The sequence below is a fragment of the Rhinatrema bivittatum genome, chromosome 9, assembly GCF_901001135.1.
Source record: "Rhinatrema bivittatum chromosome 9, aRhiBiv1.1, whole genome shotgun sequence".
Lineage (NCBI taxonomy): Eukaryota > Metazoa > Chordata > Amphibia > Gymnophiona > Rhinatrematidae > Rhinatrema > Rhinatrema bivittatum.
In genome coordinates, this window is record NC_042623.1 from 250,475,228 (window position 1) to 250,496,044 (window position 20,817).

General features: G+C 43.6%; 1 protein-coding gene across 3 annotated transcripts in view; it reads right to left on the reverse strand.

The window, feature by feature from the left end:
- The window catches only part of FNDC3B (fibronectin type III domain containing 3B), a 679,078-nt gene that overhangs the window by 281,788 nt on the left and 376,473 nt on the right, over nt 1–20,817 (reverse strand). For all 3 annotated transcript variants that reach the window (XM_029615068.1, XM_029615066.1, XM_029615067.1), the window contains exon 4: nt 14,351–14,427. In XM_029615068.1, coding sequence (XP_029470928.1) covers nt 14,351–14,427 — 77 coding nt within the window. The remainder of the gene's footprint in view (nt 1–14,350; nt 14,428–20,817) is intronic.

The following is a 20,817-nucleotide window of genomic DNA, read 5'->3' on the forward strand; positions in this document are numbered from 1 at the left end:
ATGCATGAGAGAGAGATTGGTTGGTAAGGTGATGGCGTGTGTAAGAGAAAAACTGGTGTGTGTGAATGTGAGAGAAAGAATGTGATTCAGGGAATGAGAAGCCTGTGCACGTGGAGAGTGAGCATGGAAATGAGATGAAGACTGGTGTGTGTGTAACAGAAAGAAAGTGATTATGGGAATGAGAAGCCTGTGCATGTGAACAGAGTGAGCATGGGAGTGAGAAACCTGGGTGTGTGTGAGACACAGCATGGGAGGGAGAAGCCTGTATATCTGAAAGAGAACATGGGAGTGGGAAGTCTGTGTGTGTGTGTATGCATGAGAGAGATCAGGTGACTGGTGTGTGTTTGTGTGTGTGTGTGAGAGAGAGAGAAAGAAAGTGATTATGGGAATGAGAAGCCTGTGTATGTGGAGAGAACAAGCATGGGCGTGAGAGACTGGTGAGTGTGTGTGTGTATGGCATGAGAGAAACTGTTCAGGAAGGTGACTGGTGTGTGTCAAAGACTGGGAGATGATTGGTGTGTGAGAGAGAGAAACTGGTAATGGGGGCATGACTGGTATGGTGTGTGTGAGAGACATGGGCACTAAGGAAGAGGACCATGAGTATAGAGCTTAGCTTCTACTGCTGCTTCTGGTGTGTGCCACGGCCTGCATGGAAGGGGAGTAGGAGAGCTGCTGGAGGGAGTAAGTAAAGCTGGCTTTTTAAGTTTATATTTCTTGACTGCCATTTTAATTATTTAATATTATGTGATGTCTGCTTTTTTGAAATATTTTATTGGTGTTTGGAGAATGTTTAATAGTTTTTATGAGTTTTTAATTGTTGGATGTTATTCTGTTCATAGCTGTTTTGAAACATTTATTCTGCTTATTAGTATAGTTTTACAATTATTCCTGTGTGGGGATCTATAGCTGCTTGCTAGTTCTGTTTTCCTAATAAGAGGTGTATTGGTTTTTAGGGCCTGATTTAATATTTGTAGTGTTGCCTTTTCATAGATAGGGTTGCTCCTGTTTGAATGTATTCCATAATACAGGTGTAACTGTGTGCGGATTAGTTTATGTGCATTACTACAGATCCTGGGAGTATGTTAGGTCGGTTCTGTGTCTGTTACCGAGATGAGATATTTTACTAGCATGTAAGCATTTGTATCAGTCTTATTTGTTGTGTTTTCTCAAGAGGACATGCATTGGTGGTAAATTGCTGTCTTTTCACAAGTAGGGCTATTGAGCCTGGAAGTAGAAGGAATTTGAGTTGCTGTTACTGAGATGACACCAGAACATCTTTTTTGTAGGGTGAGTTGTATGGGGAATGTCGTAATTCTGCTTTACATCCATTATTGTGGGTTAGGGGGGTTCCCATGGATGCAAACTGTACTTTTACATCTAGCCCCATGACGATCATGGGTCAGTGTGTCAAGCATTTGAGAATCATCTGTCAGGTGTGTCCAGACAGAAAAAAGGTTGGGAACCACTGCTATAATGCATGCATCAACTCTTTGCATCGAAAATTGTAAACCGTTATGATGGCAAAAAAACAAATGACGGTATATAAAACTTGATAAGTAAATAAATAAAATGGCTCAACTCCAGTCTTCATCAGGAGAACAAAATTTATACTAATTAATATAATATATGAATGATAGGTACCTACAGGGCTGCAGCCAAGAATTTTGGTTACTGAGATGAACCTCATGGGGTGAATTTTCAAAACCTTATGCGCATAAAAATTAGCATATATACATGTAAGTAGCATCTATATGTGTAATTCATATTTTATAAAAGCTGAAAATACGAGCGGATTTTACACACACTTATATGTGCGTAGAAAAAGGGCAGTATGAGGGCATTCCATAGCGGGGCCAAAATTTGCGCATGTAAGTTGCTATTTATTTATTTATAGTTTTTTATATACCGCGGCACGTAATGCACATCACCTCGGTTTACAGCAAACAGTAATTCAGCCAAAGGCTTTACAATGAAAATAAGTGGAAAAAGCAAAGTGCTTATTTAACAGAAGAACTAGGAGTATACCTATCAAATACATATGTGTAACAATATTAACTAAAGTCTGTCTTGAAGGGAGTTATTTCTAAGGAAGAGGAGGGTAAGGGAAAGGGGGAATCATAGTGGGGGGGAAAGGGAGTCAGACCCTCACTGCTGGTCCGACTCTCTTATCCCCCCTCCCCTACGTCAGAGAGGGAGGGGAGTCAGAGGGGAAAGGGAAAGGCAAGGTAGAATAGAGAAATCAGGAATAGGTTGAGCAGCGAAGTATGTAATTGCATGATTCCCATCCTTCAAAGGAAGGCTTTTCTAAACAGCCATGTTTTTAGGTCATGTTTAAATTTTCGGTGGCAGGGTTCTTGGCGCAGATCCGTGGGCATACTGTTCCACATTTTGGTTCCTGCTATGATGAGCGAACGTTCTTTAGTGGATGTAAGTTTAGTTAGCTTAGGAGAAGGGATCGGAAGTCTGGCCTAATGTTGGGATCTGATTGGACGGTTTGTTTTTTTGAAATACAGGTGCTCAGGAAACCATTGCATGTTTTGGTTATAGATGGCCTTATGAATCAGCGTAATCGATTTGTATATGATCCTGGATGCTACGGGTAGCCAGTGAAGTGATTGAAGCACAGGGAGTGATGTGATCATGGCGGTGCGTGTTGGTGATGATGCATGCCGCTGCATTTTGAAGCATTTGTAATGGTTGCAACGTGTTTTTTGGTAGGCCTAATAGTAAAGCGTTGCTATTTTAAAAGACACAAGCGTACACTTGCCACCTTGTGTATTTTTTACATCTGCTGATTATCTGGCGTAAGTGATATTAAATGTGTTTACTGTGTAGTACTGACTGGGTGGCAAGTCTGGGTGGACTTGGCGAAGTTCAGGCTGAAGAACCAGGAAGGTCTTGTTGACCTGGAGGACTGGGCAAACTGGTGGACTAACTAGTAAATTGATTAATTTCATTCACGTAAGTAAATCCTATTTTACTTTTGTGCATAAAGTATATGTGTATATTTTAAAAATAGACAGGAAAAGCACGCGCATTCAATGCTTTGATATTCATGGATTCAATTGCAGACAGTCGATACTGTGGATTGGTAAGGAGTTCCCCATGGGAAGAGGGAGTGCAAATATAGAGGATTACTTTCCAACAAATGTGCACAGCAGCATATATGCAGGTATATGGCTGCGAACAGATCTACTTAAGTATTTTACAACCTGCACAGATGATATGCATATTTTATAAAAACATCATGTATATACATGAGGATATGTTATTACCAATCCACAGTACAAACTGTAACTGTGTCACTGCCTCTTAACATTTAAGACCTATCACCTGGAAACTGGCATAGATTAGTAGACGGGGAAAGGCAAATGCATGAACTTTCTCTCCATTCCCCGAAATTGGTAGTGGGGAGAAGGGGGCTGTGTGGACGTTTTTCTCCTCCTAGATTCAGAATGGTATGGATTAGAGTGTGTGTGTGGGTAAGAATTCTCTCTCACACACACCCCCACTCTCTCATAGACAAGCCCACTCTTTCCTCCCCAGGACTGACCCCAGTGTGCTGCCCCATCCCATTCACCATACATCAATCACAGTACTCATTCCTTTTTTCCTTCTCCCAATTCCAGCACTCTCCCCCTTTCTTTATTCCCTTCTAACCTCAGCATGTTCTTCCTGAACTCTTTTCTTCCAGTATATGGTACTCTCAGAATAGGATTTACCCCTCTATCCCTCTTTTCCAGAAAGCAGTGCAGATGTGCGGATTAAGCCAGCATTAGTAACCTTAGCCACGCTTATTGCACAATCCAGTGGGAGCACTGAGAGGAGAGGATCACCTTGCTAGTTGCTGAAAAGAATTGGTAACTACTTCTTTGGGGAATTTTTAGAACTTAAACGTTTTGGGGAGAAGTAAACCATTGGGGTATATTATTTAGTGTGTGTGTTTTGTATTAAACAGGTAATCAGAAAGGCAAGCAAAAAAACAGGTTTGTTTGTATTAAAAAACTAGCCAGAAGGTAGAAATAAGCTAGAAGCAGTATACAGCTAAATAAAAAAGGTTGAAAAAGGTCAGTTACTCACCTTGGAAAGGTGTTAGGGTAGTGTGATTATTTGATTAGGTACCAACATTTGTTAATCAGGAAAGCAGTGAGTCACTCAGGATAACTAACTGTAGTGTAAATCTCCAAAAAGGATTATTTTGTACTAATTTATCTTAGAAACACAAAATATATTACAAGGGAAGGGCTCTGCAGTGTTGCCGGATGGGCGGTTTTCATGCCACTGTGCTACTTTTTCTGAGCGTGTGTGGGAAATTTTTTCTTTTTTTTTTGGAAGTTTTGCCTTACAAATCTACTTTTCTTGAAGAGGTGAATAAACATGTGGACAAAGGTGAACTGGCAGATGCGGTTTATTTGGATTTTCATAAGGTGTCAACAAAGTCCCGCAAATCCATGCTAGTTGTGTCCCATTAAACCATGACTATCTAAATGTTTTGTGATTTTCCACGATTGCTCCTGGCACTGAAATCAGGCTCACTGGTCTATAGTTTCCCAGATCACCTCTGGAGCCCTTTATAAATATCAGGATTATATTAACCATCTTTCAGTCTTCAGGTACAACTGATGATTTTCATGATAGATTACAAATTAAAAATAGGTCTGAAATTTCATTTTTTTAGTTCTTTCAGAACCCTGGGGTGTATACCATCTGGTCCAGGTGATTTACTACTCTTTAGTTTGCCAATCTGGCCTACCACATCTTCGAGGTTCACTGTGATTTGGTTCAGTTCATCCCCAATATCCTCTTCAGTAAACACTGAAGCAAAGAATTAATTTAATCTTTCCGCGATGGCTTTATCTTCCCTAAGTGCCCCTTTAACCCCCTTGATCATCTAACGGTCCAACCGACTGGTTAAAAGACAGGAAACAGAGAGTAGGATTAAATGGTCAGTTTTCACAGTGAAAAAAAGGTAAACAGTGGAGTGCCTCAGGGATCTGTACTTAGACTGGTGCTTTTTAATATATTTATAAATGATTTGGAAAGGGGTACGACGAATGAGGTGATCAAATTTGTGAATGACACAAAATTATGCAGAGCAGTTAAATCTCAAGTGGATTGTGATAAATTGCAGGAAGACCTTGCAAAACTGGAAGATTGGGCTTCCAAATGGCAGATGAAATTTAATGTGGTCAAGTGCAAAGTGATGCTTATAGGGAAAAATAACCCTTGCTGTAGTTACACAATGTTAGGTTCTATCTTAGTAGTTACTACCCAGGAAAGAGATCTAGGCGTCATAGTGGATAATACATTGAAATTGTCTGCTCAGAGTGCTGTGGCGATCAAAAAAGCAAACAGAATGTTAGGAATTAATAGAAAGGAAATGGTAAATAAACAATGGATGTCATAATGCCTCTGTATCACTCCATGGTGAGACTACATCTTGAATACTGTGTGCAATTCTGTTCGCTGCATCTCAAAAAGGATATAGTTGCACTGGAGAAAGTACAAAAAAAGGAGACCAAAATAAGGGGCATGGAATGGCTGCCCTATGAGGAAAGGCTAAGGAAGTTAGGGCTGTTCAGTGTGGAGAAGAGAAAACTGAGGGAGGAAAATGATAGAGGTCTACAAATTCATGAAAGGTCTTGAACAGATTAATGCAAATCAGTTATTTACTGTCTCAGATAATAGGAGGACTAGGTGGGCACACCATGAAGCTAGCAAGTAGCTCATTTAAAACAAATTGAAGAACATTCTTTTTCTTTTAGCGCATAGTTAAGCGCTGGAATTCATTGCTAGAGGATGTGGTTATGGCAGTTATTGTAACTGGGTTTAAAAAAGGTTTACATAAGTTCCTGGAGGAAAAATCCATAACATGCTATTAATTAATAAGCAATAGTAGCTTGAGATTTATTTAATATTTGGGTACTTGCCAGGTACTTGTGACTTGGATTGGCCACTGTTGGAAATAGGATACTAGACTTGATGGACCCTTGGTCTGACCCAGTATGGCATATCTTATGTAAAGATCAACAGCAACAGTTCTGTTTTCTGTTGTGTCAGCTGGCCATGGTACCCGGTACCAGCCTTCCTTACCCTTTGCCGCCTTCCTGGGGACAGGCTCCAGTTCCTCCTTGACGTGGAGGAAGCACCTCCAGCGCTGCCTTCTTGTGGCGGCCCTGCCTGCTGCTGGCAGCCTGGCAGAGACACAGTCACCGCTCCCTCTGCAGGCTGGGCTCCCTAGGCATGCGCACCTTTCTAAATTATTTAAAGGGCCCGTGGCACGCTAAGGCTGCCGGCCCTGTCTCAGTGGTACATGCACATTCCATCAATAGAAAACCGACTGAGCAACCCGGACATTATAAATGCGGTCAGTGTGCCCATTGTAGTAATACCATAGAGGGACAAGTGTGGGAACATCCCACAACCAATTACAAGGTACATCGAAGGTGGTTTACTATATGAATCCTCCCATTTTGTCTATGCCATTACCTGCCCGTACCCCCTAGTATATATTGGTAGAACTACACGTTGTATGAAAATGAGGTTAAATGAACATAAATCTCGCATAAATACAGAATCTATTAAAGCTCCTATAGCAGCTCATTTTCTACAATTTCATCATACATTTGGTAACCTAAAATGGACAATAATAGATCAGGTGCAAGAGGCACCAAGGGGTGGTGATCAAGTTTCTTTGTTAAATCGACGGGAGGCGTTCTGGATATTTACTTTGAATACTCAGGTTCCACAGGGACTTAACGAAGAACTGGACTGGAATTCATTAATTTAAATCACGTCATCAGGATGTAGCACGTCTAGTAAGTGATTGGTTGCATTGAATATAGGGGAGAGTCATTTAAACCCCCCCCCCCCTAAGTTTGTAATATAAGTGAGAGTTTGGGGAGCGGAAGATACACGCCGGTAAAGATGATGGAATAATGTGAAGCACAATTGCTCAGATATTTTAAAAAAAATTTTGATTCGCAACTTAGAGTGTTGGGGAGGAATATCTTCAAGGAAGTTAACATCGGTCAAGAAAGACGCGAGCAGTAGCGTTATACAACGCAGCATTCTTCGGGAAACCACAGTCTGACGACGGTTCAAAAGGTTGTCACAGCAGAAAACTTCAATTTCAAGATAAGTAATTCTGACTATTTATTAATACAGTGGACATCCCCTGAGGAAAGACCTGTCACGGTCAGAAACAAGGCCTTGTTGGGTGGATTACAAATTGTACAGGTTATAAGTCGGTATTGCATTGGTGGCATGGACATTAAACAGAAGAGTATTTTTGAATATAAATAAGATCATCTCACACTCTAACAAATTATCATATATGATCTTAAAATTCACAGGGCACATTTCATTCACACAAAAAAGACTCTTAAGGTCGGAGGTGGAAAGTTCATGATTAAAAAGTAATCATCGCATTACAAGCCAGCAATGCATTGAGAGTTTTATGAAACATTCCACTTCCCCCTTCAAAAATTCTTTGAGTAAATTTATAGTATCAAGTGTATGTCATTAATTAGAGGCTATTTAGCCCTTTAAAAAAATATCAAAAATAATATTTTAGAGGAATTTATTGGACATTTTTCATGAGTTGGAATTGATTTGCAGAGAACGTGTCCATTAGAGATTCTTTGGTGCATAGGAGATTTTGGCCCTTTCTCAGTGACATCACGGGGCCCAGTATATAAGGCCGAGTCCAGCCTTCGTTAGTTGCCTTTGCAACAAGTCTCCTCGCTGGTCGAGTACTCGTTGCCTCCTGGTGATTCTTCATTCTCCTTTATTCCTGGTTCCTGATCCTCCTTGTTCCTGTGTTGTCTCCTGTTCCGGTTCTCCTTGTTCCTGTGTTCCCAATTCCTACCAACCCTTGGACTTCCTTCTCGGACTCAACCTCTGCATCGCCTGACTACTCCATTGCCTCTCTCCGAGCCCAGACCTCTGCATCACCTGACTACACTATTGCCTCTCTCCAAGCCCAGACCTCTGCATCGCCTGACTACTCCATTGCCTCTCTCCAAGCCCGGACCTCTGCATTGCCTGACTACTCTTGCCTCTCTCCAGCCCGGACCTCTGCATTGCCCGGCCATGTCGCTGACTCTCTCTAAGCCCTGACCTTTGCATTGTCTGACTACGCCTTTGATTCTCTCCTTGTCCAGACCTCAGCCTTGTCTTTGCCACTAATTGCTGACTGCCGCCGGCCCTGACTCTAGCTTGCTCTACGACACCTCTTCAGTCAACGTCCTGGACCTGGCCTATTCAGGCTTTGGCCTGTTCTTGCTCGGGCACCCCCTGTCTGCCTTTGATTCTATTGGCACCCGGGTCTCCAGGACTCAGTCTCGTCCAGTACAGACTTCATCTCACCGCTGCTGCTTCTGGGCTGACCTCTTGGTCCCTCCAACGACGACAACAAATGAAGGCCCACCTAAGTCCAGCCGGCCCCGGTACCCAAGGGCTCAACCCGTGGGGAATGAGGGCAGGTATTGGTGAAGCACCAGTCGGCCTCTGCCCTTCAGCCCACTCCGCCCTCCTACGGTTAGCGTTAACCCCACCTCGGCCCAAGGGTCCACTTCCGGCGCAACCTTTACAGTCTCAAAGACTAGATCTATAATATTTATATTACTTTTGCATTTGCATAGCCTAAATGCACATGGAATATGTTTAGCAATAACCAATTCTTATAAACACGCTCATATTTCTATTAGGTTCACAGTATTATGTACATAGAAAGTCTTATAACTTATATTAAATGTCACTCAGATCTGAGTACAACATATACTCGTGGTTCCTTTCCTCGAGAGTTAGGAGAAAAGTGATTTTAAGTTACTTCCATGCTTGGCCACTGTGATACATGTGGTTGAAAATAAGCTACCATACCTTGTATGTATGCTTTAATCCTGTTTAAAATCACATCTCAAAACTGTATTATGTTTCTTTTAATACTGTGTATATTTATTATAATCTACGGACCTCTGTGGATTAGTGAGCTACACATATTATATATAAATAAAGTGGAAAGAACCATATTGAATAATGATTAGCAAACACTAACTACTGGGATCAATTAGAAGTATCATTCTGGAATTAACATGTGAACATCCTCATTAGCAAAAGAACTGAGCCAACTGGTTAAAAATTATATGGATGACAATCAAAGAGCAACAAGTTAGTTATATTTGAAAAAGCACTAGAATTAACAAAAAGAAAAAAAAAATAAAGGAATTTCATACTCTTGCATCCTGTATTAGTAGTGGAGAGGGTGGTGGAGTTCAATGGTATTTCTTCAATTTTTGGCTCATGATTACCAAGCATTCTATTGTAAAACATACTCAAATGAAATGAGCTCTAAGAGGATGTTGATTTTCAAGTTCAGAGAATAAAACTGACACCAATAACTAACTCCACCAAAACTCAGTTTGCCTTTGTTTTTTTTCCCTCTGTCCACTGTAGGAGTCAAGTTAACCATGTATTTCAACAATTTTTATACAATTATTGTGTGTTGCTAACAGGCAACAAAAACTTAAGCTCTTTAGCTATATAGAGGAATGACCATGAAGAAATCACCTCCATCTTTTCTTCTGCTTATATTTCTGTAGCACTACCAATCTCCCAGTCAAAAAAAAAAAAAAAAAAAGCTAAAAAGGTCAGAAATCCATGGGAAGGATTATTTTCACAGCGATTAACTAGGTAAGAAAAAACAAAAAACATTTTACTAGTTAACTGGCTGTCTCTCAATGCAGCTAAAAAGTCTGCACAATCGGGTCGATACAGTAAAAACCGCAGGAGAGCCGGCGCTCCAAGGCGAGCGCCCGCGCTCCCAGGCCACTCTCCTGGGCGCACGATCGAGTATTTAAATGAGAGCCCACGGTAAAAGGAGGCACTAGGGACACTAGCGCCTCCTTTTACCGCGCGTCCCTAGCGCCTCCTTTTTGACAGAAGCGGCGGCTGTCAGCGGGTTTGACAGCCGACGCTCAATTTTTACCGGCGTTGGTTCTCGAACCCACTGACAGCCACAGGTTCTGAAAATGGATGCTGGCTAAACTGAGCGTCCATCTTCCAACCCGCAGGCAGATTAAACTTTTTTTTTTTTTTTTTAAATTAAAATTTTTTTTTAAATTTTGGGGCCTCCGACAATATGGCTATGATATTAAGTCAGAGGGTGTACAGTGCTTTTCTGTACACTTTCCCTGTGCCGGCCGAAATTAACTTCTGCCTTTGGGCAGGCAATTTCAGAAAGTAAAATGTGCGGCTTGGCTGCACATTTTACTTTCTGTATTGCGCGGTAATAACTAATAGGGCCGTCAACATGCATTTGCATGTTGCGGGCGCTATTAGTTTCGGGGGGGTTGGCTGCGCGTTTTCGACGCGCTATTACCCCATACTGTATAAGGGGTAAAAACCGCGCGTCGAAAACGCACGGCCAAACCGAGGCTAAAGATGCACTCGCCCGAGCACACCATACTGAATCGGCCTGAGAGTTCCACAATGTGCGTAGTTTTGGTTACAACAAGAGGCAGCACTCCTAGGAGTGTATTTAGGTCGGGGAAGGGGGGAGGGGGAAAAAATACACACGTAGATGGCATATGTAATTTTCAAAAAGACTCTCTATAAAAATTATCTACAGTGATAACAGCAAAATGTAGATCTCTCGAAAAGCTGCTGTAGCATCTCAATTTTTTCAAGCAGAATTTATGGAACCACCTCAAGTGAGAGAAACTATTTTTTAAATTCACCAGACCTCATAAACCGGCATACTTAGTAATGCTAAATTAGCATGAAGTGTCTTTGCCCACGTTTATAATCATAGGTCATAGTTATATAAATTTTTGCTAGGTGGAAGAGACGCAGTATCGGCAGACGCCGCCATTCCCAAGCCGTTCCTAGCACCATCTAATTCGGCCCCCGACGAAGGCATGAGCCGAAACACGGATCCAGTGTCGGGCTTTTTCCATGCTAGCCTCATCTGAAGAACATGGCGTTTCTTCACTTAAGCTAAGTTCCGTCAATGTGACTTGAAAAAGAATAAGTAAAAAGTTTTATATCACTATTTTCATTTTCCACGAAAGCACGCAAGCATAAAAATTTATATAACTATGACCTATGATTATAAACGTGGGCAAAGACACTTCATGCTAATTTAGCATTACTAAGTATGCCGGTTTATGAGGTCTGGTGAATTTAAAAAATAGTTTCTCTCACTTGAGGTGGTTCCATAAATTCTGCTTGAAAAAATTGTGATGCTACAGCAGCTTTTCGAGAGATATGTAATTTTCACACATACTTGTCCAGCAAAAAATCTGCCCTCACAAAAAGCAGGAGGCAAGTGGCCAGGTGCACTCATGGCAAGCTTCAAAGCCACAGGGGTAGATCTTTAAAAAATACGCGATCACGTACTTTTGTTCGGGCACCAGGCGCAAACAAAAGTACGCTGGATTTTATAGGCTACGCGCGTATCTTATAAAATCCGGGGTCGGCGCGCACAAGGGGGTGCACATTTGTGCAACCTGCGCGCGCCGAGCCCAGCGCGCGCTGCCTGTTCCCTCCAAGGCCGCTCCGAAATCGGAGCGGCCTTGGAGGGAATTCGGAGGGAACTTTCCTTCTCCTTCCCCCCTTACCTTTGTCGGCAAAGTTATGCCTGCTGAAAGCAGGCATAACTTTGCGCGCGCCGGCCGGCAGCCCCGCTCCGTCCTCCGGTCCCGGGGGCTGGTCCGGAGGCCTCGACCACGCCCCCGAAACGCCCCCGAAACGCCGCGGCATGCCCATGGACACGCCCCCTCCCGCCCCTTTTCGAAAGCCCCGGGACTTACGCGCATCCCGGAGCTTTACGCGCACCTGCAGCCTATGCAAAATAGGCCGCAGGTGCGCAAGGGCCCTGAGCGCGTAAATCCAGAAGGATTTACGCATGCAGGCCTTTTAAAATCCGCCCCACAGTGTGAACATACTTTTGCCTTGAAAATTAGTGCAAAGACCCAGGTAAAAAGTACACACGGTCCTCATTTCAATGCAGATAGTTTGAAAAATGCCCCCCCAAGAAAACGTGCAGTTTATGGACTTGAAAGGAGGCGATTAAAAGCATGTAGAGTAAGGACGCCTTGGAAGCTTCACAGGGCCAGAGTTCTTTCCTCCCATCATTGTTGGACATGTAATAGTAGTAATGCCACGCTACAGCATATGTTATTCTCATGTCCGCATACATTCCTTTTTTGGACTAAAGTATGGCAGACAATAACTGAGATTTTTCAGTTCACGGTGCCCTTATCCTACTCTGTCACTATTTTGAAAGGAGCCCATCCAAATATAATCCTATCTGACCCCCAATGCAAATTATTGGACTTCCTTTTAACTATTGCGCACCATAACATTCTTTCGAATTGGAAGCGTAGTGATCTTTTGTCGGAGCACCTTTGGTGGAATTCTGTATGTTTATATGTGAAATATGAAAAAGCAATGGCGGTGAAGGTTAAGCGGCTCGCCGCTTGGTCACAAGTGTGGAAACCATTGGACGTTTACCTACAGCTACATCCTTAAACTATTATTTACGTTTAGTTTTTTTTGTCCTATCTCTCAAAATTCTTCTTAACACCGAGGCATTCCACTCCTCTCCTCTTTCTCTCTGGCTTTTTCTTTACTACCCCTCTTTCCTCTCCCTACCTCTTCTTCTCTTTGTCTCTCTCTATCTTTTCTTTCCTTTCGTGCCCTTAGCTTCTTTGCTATCATATCCTTTTCTTTACTTTCTGCTTGCTTGTTTACTGGTTTCTCGCGTGCTACCCTACTAGTTTGACTTATGCTTATTACAGCTATGTATTTCCATTTGTGATGTGTCACGCTGGTTTTGGTAGTTCTGATAGCTCTTTTTGTTATGCGAGCATTGTCTCTTTGTTATGTGAGCATTGTACTCTTATTATGCAAACATTGTACTGTTTTGCTTCTGTTGTTCTTCTTATAAAAACTTAATAAAAGATTTCAACACAAAAAAAAAAAAAAAGCATGTACAGTAGGGATGTGCATACATTTTCATTCATTTCAGAAGTTTGTGTGTGCATAAAATTTGATTTTATGCACGTAAGTACAAACTATGAGGTGAATTTTTAAAAGCCTGGCACGTGCCAAAATCAGAAAATCCACACACTGGTTGGGCTCATGTGCGCCCAGTGAATTTTAAAAGCCACCCAGAAAAGTGTGTATCTCCCACTGCGCAGACATCTCAAAAGTTTTCAAAAAGGGGCATGGCAGGGCACGGGACTTTCGAGGACTGGCCAAGAGATGTGCATGTAAGTACTTATGCACCTGGACACACACCCTGATGCCTTGCTGCTTACGTTTACTTCTGCTATGAAGGAGGTGAAAGTTGAAAAATAAAAAGAGTAAACCATTTCTCAGGGGTTTAAAAGGTCTGGGGGGAGGGCAGACTTATCAAACCAGGAGGGTTTAGAGGGCCTAGCTCTTAACTGGGAAAACTGGTGGATGAACTGGTGAAACTGGCAATGGCGAGGATGCATTCCCTTTTTAAAATTCACTAACTTACATGGTAGAATCGGGATTTACATGCCTATTCGTGCACATTTTTAAAATTGGGCATATGCTCAGGTTATTTTTTTTTTAACATATGTGCGCACAAACTGTAAAATGGCCGTGTCCCTGGGAGCGTGCTGGTACACGCATGTGCTGTGTGCCCAGGTGCCAGTTTGAAAGTTAGCGTCTGTGTGTATAATTCAATTTTATGTACGTAAAATGGTATTTATACAACTACTACCCCTAATGAAACAGAACAAATGTGCCAAAAAGAGGCTGAAACAAAAAAATAAATAAAAAATAGTGTGCACAACTCTAATGTACAGGTGTAATCCAATGGAAAGGTAAGATGTAGAACAATACCCTGTAGTGAACATGCTACCGCCTGCTATGATAGAAGTGGACTTATTAGAACTGGAAAAGTGCTAAATTTATGTTCTCAGATTGTTGAGCCAATTTACTGAATTACGTTACTGCTAACAAGGGCATAAAGCTTTTAGTAAATAAGTTAAATGTAAGGTTTTAATGCAGTTTAGTAAGTAGGCCCCTAAAACAGTCACCTGATCTACCCTGCAAGTATATAGGAAAGTGGAATATTCTCCTTTAGCACCATTTACTCTTAAACTGACAATGCATTACTGTAAATACCAAACAATGAAATCTACAAAATCAACAAATGCATTTTTCTCAGCGTAAACTTCTCCAATACTCCAACATTTTAAGATCTCCCCAGTTCACAAACATTTTTCAAAAATCTGGTTTTGACTTCAAAGTTATTCCCCTCCCCAAGTCATCTCATCTTCAAGTTGAAATACTTTTCCTGTTAACCTACCTGCGAGATGTAACCAGGAGGCACATGTATGGGCGGAATTGACCCATTGGGCGACATCATGGGAACTTCTGCCGGCCCTGAAAACATGAAACCAAAAGAATTGGTGTTGTATTCCAGACATATTTGCGCATTTTGTGTCACCTTGTCAAAGACAGTAATGTTTGCTTGGTTTACTTCCACCGATTTCATTTACAGATCTTGATAAAGGATGTTATTTTCTTCTTTTTAAACAGATTCAAGTTTCAATTTGTTTTATGCAATAAATGCACAATTAGAACCCCAAAGCTATCATGAAAGTTATCCTTCAGTGACATTCTAAGCTCCTACAATCATTAAAGAGTCATTCAAGAGGAAATGGCTGTTTTCAATTGTATTGGCACGTTCCTAAATTGAGAAACTTTTTTATCCAGTGCTACCCTTAAAATTATTTTTAAAAAGATGGGAAAAAAATGAAATTTGTAACAGCGTGGTCAATGCACTGACAATCACATTCATAAGCCCACCCATGTGGGTCACGGATTGTTTGTTTCCTGCTTTCTTTCGGGCTAGAACAGAAAATAGGAAACAATTCTCTTGCATAGTCAATGGCCAAGATTATCACTGAAAGGACAATCAGCTTTAAAGCTATAATTTGGTTTTGGGCTATTTGATGTATCACAAAGCAAAGCCTCCATTGAATAATACGCAGTGACGGGCCGGTGTACAGATGCCACCGGTAACCCAGTACCGTGCCTGGAGCGGGAAGGGGAGGGGGGACCGCGGCAACCACCAGTTGCTCGCCAGTGGGGCAGGAGGCATCGTTGCAGGCAAGAGTGGTGATGGCGCCATGCATTGACGCTGCTAATATGCTATCATCATCCCGCTGGTGCGGGAATGTGTGGCCAAGCACCGCGAGGCCAGCAATGGGAGGGAGAAAGGGCGAAGGGGCAGAATGGAGGGAGGGCCCCGATGTTGCGAGTCTGGGGGGGCGCATCGAGTCGTTCTGGGATGACCCATTGGACCGTTTGAAACCCGAAGACCGTCCCGGGAGGTGGAGGCAGCAGCATGGGGAGGTATCTGGCAACACGCCTTTGCCCCGTCCCTTTCAGCTCCTGCTCCCCGCACGGCTGTCTTTGCTGTGAGTTCTGGTAGGTCCATCTCCTGGGGAATTAGCTCAAATGGTAGAGTGCTCACGTAGCATTTGAGAGGTAGTGGGATTGTTGCCCGCATTCGCCACATTGTTTTTATCTTGCAGCCATGCCGCGTGGTCACAAACAGAGAGCCCCAGCTCACTGCTCAGCCCCACGGGGAGATCCCGACAGCACAGCTCCTCCCAATGAGGAATCACTGGGTGTATCGCCATCCAAACCCCCCCCACCCCCCCACCCGGCGGGGGCACAGTGCTAAGAGACCGCAAGGAACCTCGAGGAGGAGTCAGTCAAAGGTCCAGTTCCCTCCTAGGGACTTGCCAGCCAACTTGAATACACGAGAGACTGGCAGTGCAGCAAGGGGGCCGGGATCGGTGCTTCCTGAGGATAGTCACCCTGCTGGAGGTGGTTGCATCCCTCAATCCTCCCCATTGGCCCTCCAGCCAGTGGGGTGGAGACCTCATGGGAATCATGCAGCCAGCCAGCCAGCCAGGCTGTTTCACCCCTGCGGGAACAGGGTGATATTCAGCTGGGGAGCCCAGCCATACAACTATCCCACTTTTCCATACAGTGCACCATGGTTCAGATACCGGCTTGGAGGGCTACAGAGGCTGTACCTCATTCCCTGGCCTGTGTGGCCATACTCGAGTCCTCCTAGTTTTTATCATGGGGCCCAATTGCAATGGCAACCTGGGATATCCCTTGGCACTGGGCAATGGGTTTCTGGGTATGCTATGTGCCTGCAAGCCCAGCACAGCATCCTGCCTGCACTGCAGGAGCCCGTGGCACCAGTTCCCTTGCGCCGTGAAGGATGCTTGGCCCCGGCTTCAGCTTGTGCCTCAGCTCCTAGCAAGAGTACCAGTCCTTCAGGCACACTGGATCTCAGAAGACCACCAATGCAGATCCTGCTCCAGCCCCTATGGTACGGTCAATGTCCCCTGTCTGCCAAAGGTGACTAACATTGTTATTCCTTTGGATGGGGCTGGGGAGACCTCTACTCGATCGCCAGCGGTCGACAGGGTAGCTACTGAACAGCCTCCTACAGAGGGCAACAAGACTGCAGGGTGGAGGCATAAAGGAAAAAGCAGAAGACATTCCCATCGCTCCGATTCCTCGGGCAATAGAAGTTCCTCATCAGTATCCTCCTCTGTTTCGTGTGGGTCATCGGTGGCGGAGGAATCGCAGAACACCACCGCTATTAGCGCAGGCTTTCCTGCCCTTAAACACTACAATGTAGCTTTGGCAGTGTGTCCTGTGTTTGTTCCACCGCCGCATACGCCGTCGCCAGTACGTCGACATATTTAGTCTGATGGAAGGGCACAGACATGAGGAAGGGTTGTGCAAGGGACTCAGGTGACAGGAAGCTCCCACGAGTCCCAAGCGGGTCCCAAGGAGTATTAAGAACTGGGTGCAGTCCTTTGCATGATGGCATCATTAGCTGGCCGAACTGACCCTTCACAGCACTTGGCGATGTGGTTCTACTTGGACACCATTGTCAGTGCTCATTCTACATACGAGAGATTTGCTTGGTTAAACTATGACGAGCGGTTCAGGGAGAGGATGGCGGAGATCCTGAGCATGTCCTAGGGCACTCATGACATCGAGTTGTGGCTGACCCACATGACAGCGTGGAGCTCGGATGCCCAAGCTACCGATCGCTCCCTTTGGCCCCAGGGGGGGCTCCCAAGGTCAGGGACGAGCATCTCACCTCACCACTGAAGACTGTTGGTGATTTAATAAAGGGGGGATGTACGGCGCAGGAATGTAAGTACAAACACACTTGTGCCTCCTGCACCATGAGTCACCCCACCACCAAATGCACAAAGAAAGCTCCCGGTGTTAGAGGCAAGTAGTCCTTACGTAAGAGCCCTAACTCCAGTTAGGTGGGAGCAGCTGAAGACTAGTCTCAGCCTTTACCCTAATAGGCGTGCTGCAGTTACTATGAACCCGTCAAGTCACATGAATGCATCTTCTGCAACCAGGTTTGCCGAGGTGGTGAGGGAAAAACGGACGGTGGAGATTAGTCTCAGTAGGGAGGTAGACCTCTTCTCCCTACCTCCTTTCGACAGAATAGTTTTATCATCACTGGTGGTGGTGCCCAAGAAAAATGTGGTTAAGTTTAGGCTTATACATAAGCCTTCTTACCAGATGGTCAGGCTGTGAATGATTTCATCCCCCAGGAGGCATGCACGGTCCAATATGCCTCCTCAAACAGCACACGACCTCCTCAGGGATTGGCTAAGGTGGACAAAGTCTGCCTTACGCCTCCTACCTGTACATCCGGATGACTTCCCTCTGCTGGGGGTTCTTCTTTAAGGGTGCTTATTACTTTAATAGGTACATGCCCATAGAGTGCTCTGAGGCTTTTAGCACCTTCTTGCATTGGAAGTTGTCCCAGCACACCAGTTTAACAAGCATCGTTCACTACTTGGACAATTTTCTATTCGTTGGCTCTTGTGACTCAAGTGTGTGTCATGATCTCCTCTTTGACAGCTTTCAAATCATGGCCAGAGATTTTGGCATTCCGCAGGCTACTAAGGTGCTTACTTCCTTGGCATCGAGCTTGACATCATTCAAATCTTGCCCATGCTCCCGGGCAATAAAATTCAGAAGCTAGCTGAACTGATCCATGGTGCATACCTGGCTCACAAGGTAACCCTAACCATCGTGCAGTCCCTAATTGGGAGCCTGGCTTTTGACGGGTAATCTCAATGGGACGGGCATTTCTGCGCTGATTGATTATTGCATCCATGACAATCAAGAGGAAGTACCACTGCTTGAGAGTTACCCACACTATACGTGAGGATCTCGGGGCAACACACACCCTGGCCTCCGTCCCTTTCGGCTCCTGTTCCCCATACTGCTGCCTTCACTGTGAACCCACCCCTTTAATGATGTGGTTATATCTGCTAGTCAGATTGTTGTTAGTAAGAATTGGTTATGTTTGTTTTCTTGTCGCAGAGGGACGGGGGTACCCAAGGCAGGAAGGGGGTCACTAGTTGGAGGCAGTTCACAGCATGTGGTACACTATACTTTGATGCGATGGGGGCTGTCTGTCACCAGGGCTTGCTTGCCCCGGAGCGGTGGCACACCAGACGCCCCCACCCTTCGATTGGCAGTCACCTTCCTTGGGTGAGGCGGTTGACTGGGAATGCCCTGAGATAATTATCTCCCGGAGGACAGGGCCTTGCCTGGTTGCGGTGGGCCCCGGGCTGGAGGTGATGTGCTGCCTGCACAAAAGGGGGAGCTTTGACAGCTTGATCTCTGTTATGGCTCGGGTACACGGTTATGGTTGTATATTATTATTATTATTATTATTAAAGCTGCGGCCAATTTTACCCCACATCTGGTCTCTATGATATTTTGGAATCTGCGAGTGTGTGCTGCTGATGCTCCTGCCCCCCCCCCCCCCCTTAGTGACAAATGGTCACAGCTGCCAGGTTAAATCATATATTATTGGACTTTCCAGGAAATTAATGGCTGACATAAAATGCTGTATTGTTGGGGCCCCTGTTAGCAATTTCTAGTCTATATAAGTGAAAAACTAATTACTCGCTCAATATTCAGGAAGGGATTCCATTCTTGGATAACACAGACAAGTATTTAAAAAAAGAAACAAAAACAAAATGGTTTAGACCAATGTAAATATCAGTAAACAAGTATCTTACAATGATAATGGTTAAATTAAGATAGATCATACGTGACATTAAATGTTATAAAATATTACTTATGATTCTCACAAAGTGTTCAGAGACATAACAGAGCGAGATTTTGTTTCAGGAGGTTTTATTTAATGTTTATTTCTGCACTGTTTGTTTACTGCACTAAAATAAATATTTAATATTTTTTAAAAAGGGTAAAGAAAAAAAAAACTGTACCCATCTCTCCCCCCATCAAAAGAGCAAAATTAACCCTGGCCCCTTCTTATAAATAAGCACCCCCCCCCCCCCCCCACAGACACCCAGAGGCTTCTTACTTTCTTCTTGAGGTCTCGGAAAGTTGTCCCAGTCGCTTTTCCCACCTCCAGGTCCCAGTTTGAAAACAGCACATGAGGTTAGGCATCATTTTCAAACTGGGACCTGGTGGGGCAGGATTGACTGGGGATCTCTCCTGCCCCTTTCTACTTTGCCAACCCTAGGAAGGGGGTAAGAGACCTCAGATGGAGGTCTGGAGGGAGATTATGAATAAAGACCAGGAGTGGAGGGTTAATTTTGCTTTTTAATTTCTTATTGTTGGGTTTACAAAACAAATGTCAACAAAATAAAGTTTTAATTCTGGAGGGGTATTTTCTTTTAAATAAAATACAGGTGGTGTCACACATTTTTCATTTCATTTAAAAGCAAATGCACATTCCTAGTCCATATCTGCCATCATAATCTTTGCTTCTCCATGATGGCTAATTTTTTCTTCTTTTAAGAGTACCCAAGGGCCAGCCAGTTTTCTGACTGCGAGTTCTTGAACTGCTGAATCCCTTTATGTTAGGGTTACAAATGTAACTACTGTTCATTATTCATTTTAAGTTTCCCCCAAGGATGGATTTTTTGTAGCCCATCTCCACCTACTAAATTCTCATTTCTTCTTTCTGCTCTAAGCCTCTCAGCAGCAGAGGGGAAACAGTGAGGCCTGACTGCTGACTGAGAGCCACTAGAGTACCACAGGACTGTTTGATGGCCCCATTTCAACTTTTTCAAGTTCAGATTGGAAAATGCCATTTGAATGCTGCTTAAATATGAACAGGGCTGTAGAACAGGACATTACGTTTAAATAAATAAAAATAATAATTGTCAAGAGACTGGGCAAATATTTAATTAAAACATTACAATTATGAACCACGATGTAAACCTGTACTCCAGGTTCCAGAGATTTCCCTGCAGGTGGAGGTAACATTTAGCTTTGATTTTAGCACCCTGGATCATGAGTAGCGCTCGTGATCTGATCATCTTCACCTCTTAGAAAAATCAGCTCATTTTGGGTGGCACCGGAATTGAGATTCATGGTCATTAATTTTTCAGCTCATGTCTATAAAGACATCAACTTGAGATATCATGTAATGTGGTACTGCTAAAAATACCTGTTCTATTTTAATTATCTCAGGAAGAAACAATGCATACAGTCCCCGAATCAGTAGAAATATGAACGTCCATTCTGTATAACACTAAACCCGTAAAAAAAAAAAAAAAAAAAGTATTCCTTGAATCCTATGTCTGCTAGCACAATACAGAAGTCATCTGGGTAAAGACTTTAAGAGGAATGTGAGTCAAGCAAGTGATTTACATCTTGAAAATATGCTCTTCACTGGCTATGTTTTAAGCCTGGACAAATTATTATAACATTTTGTTT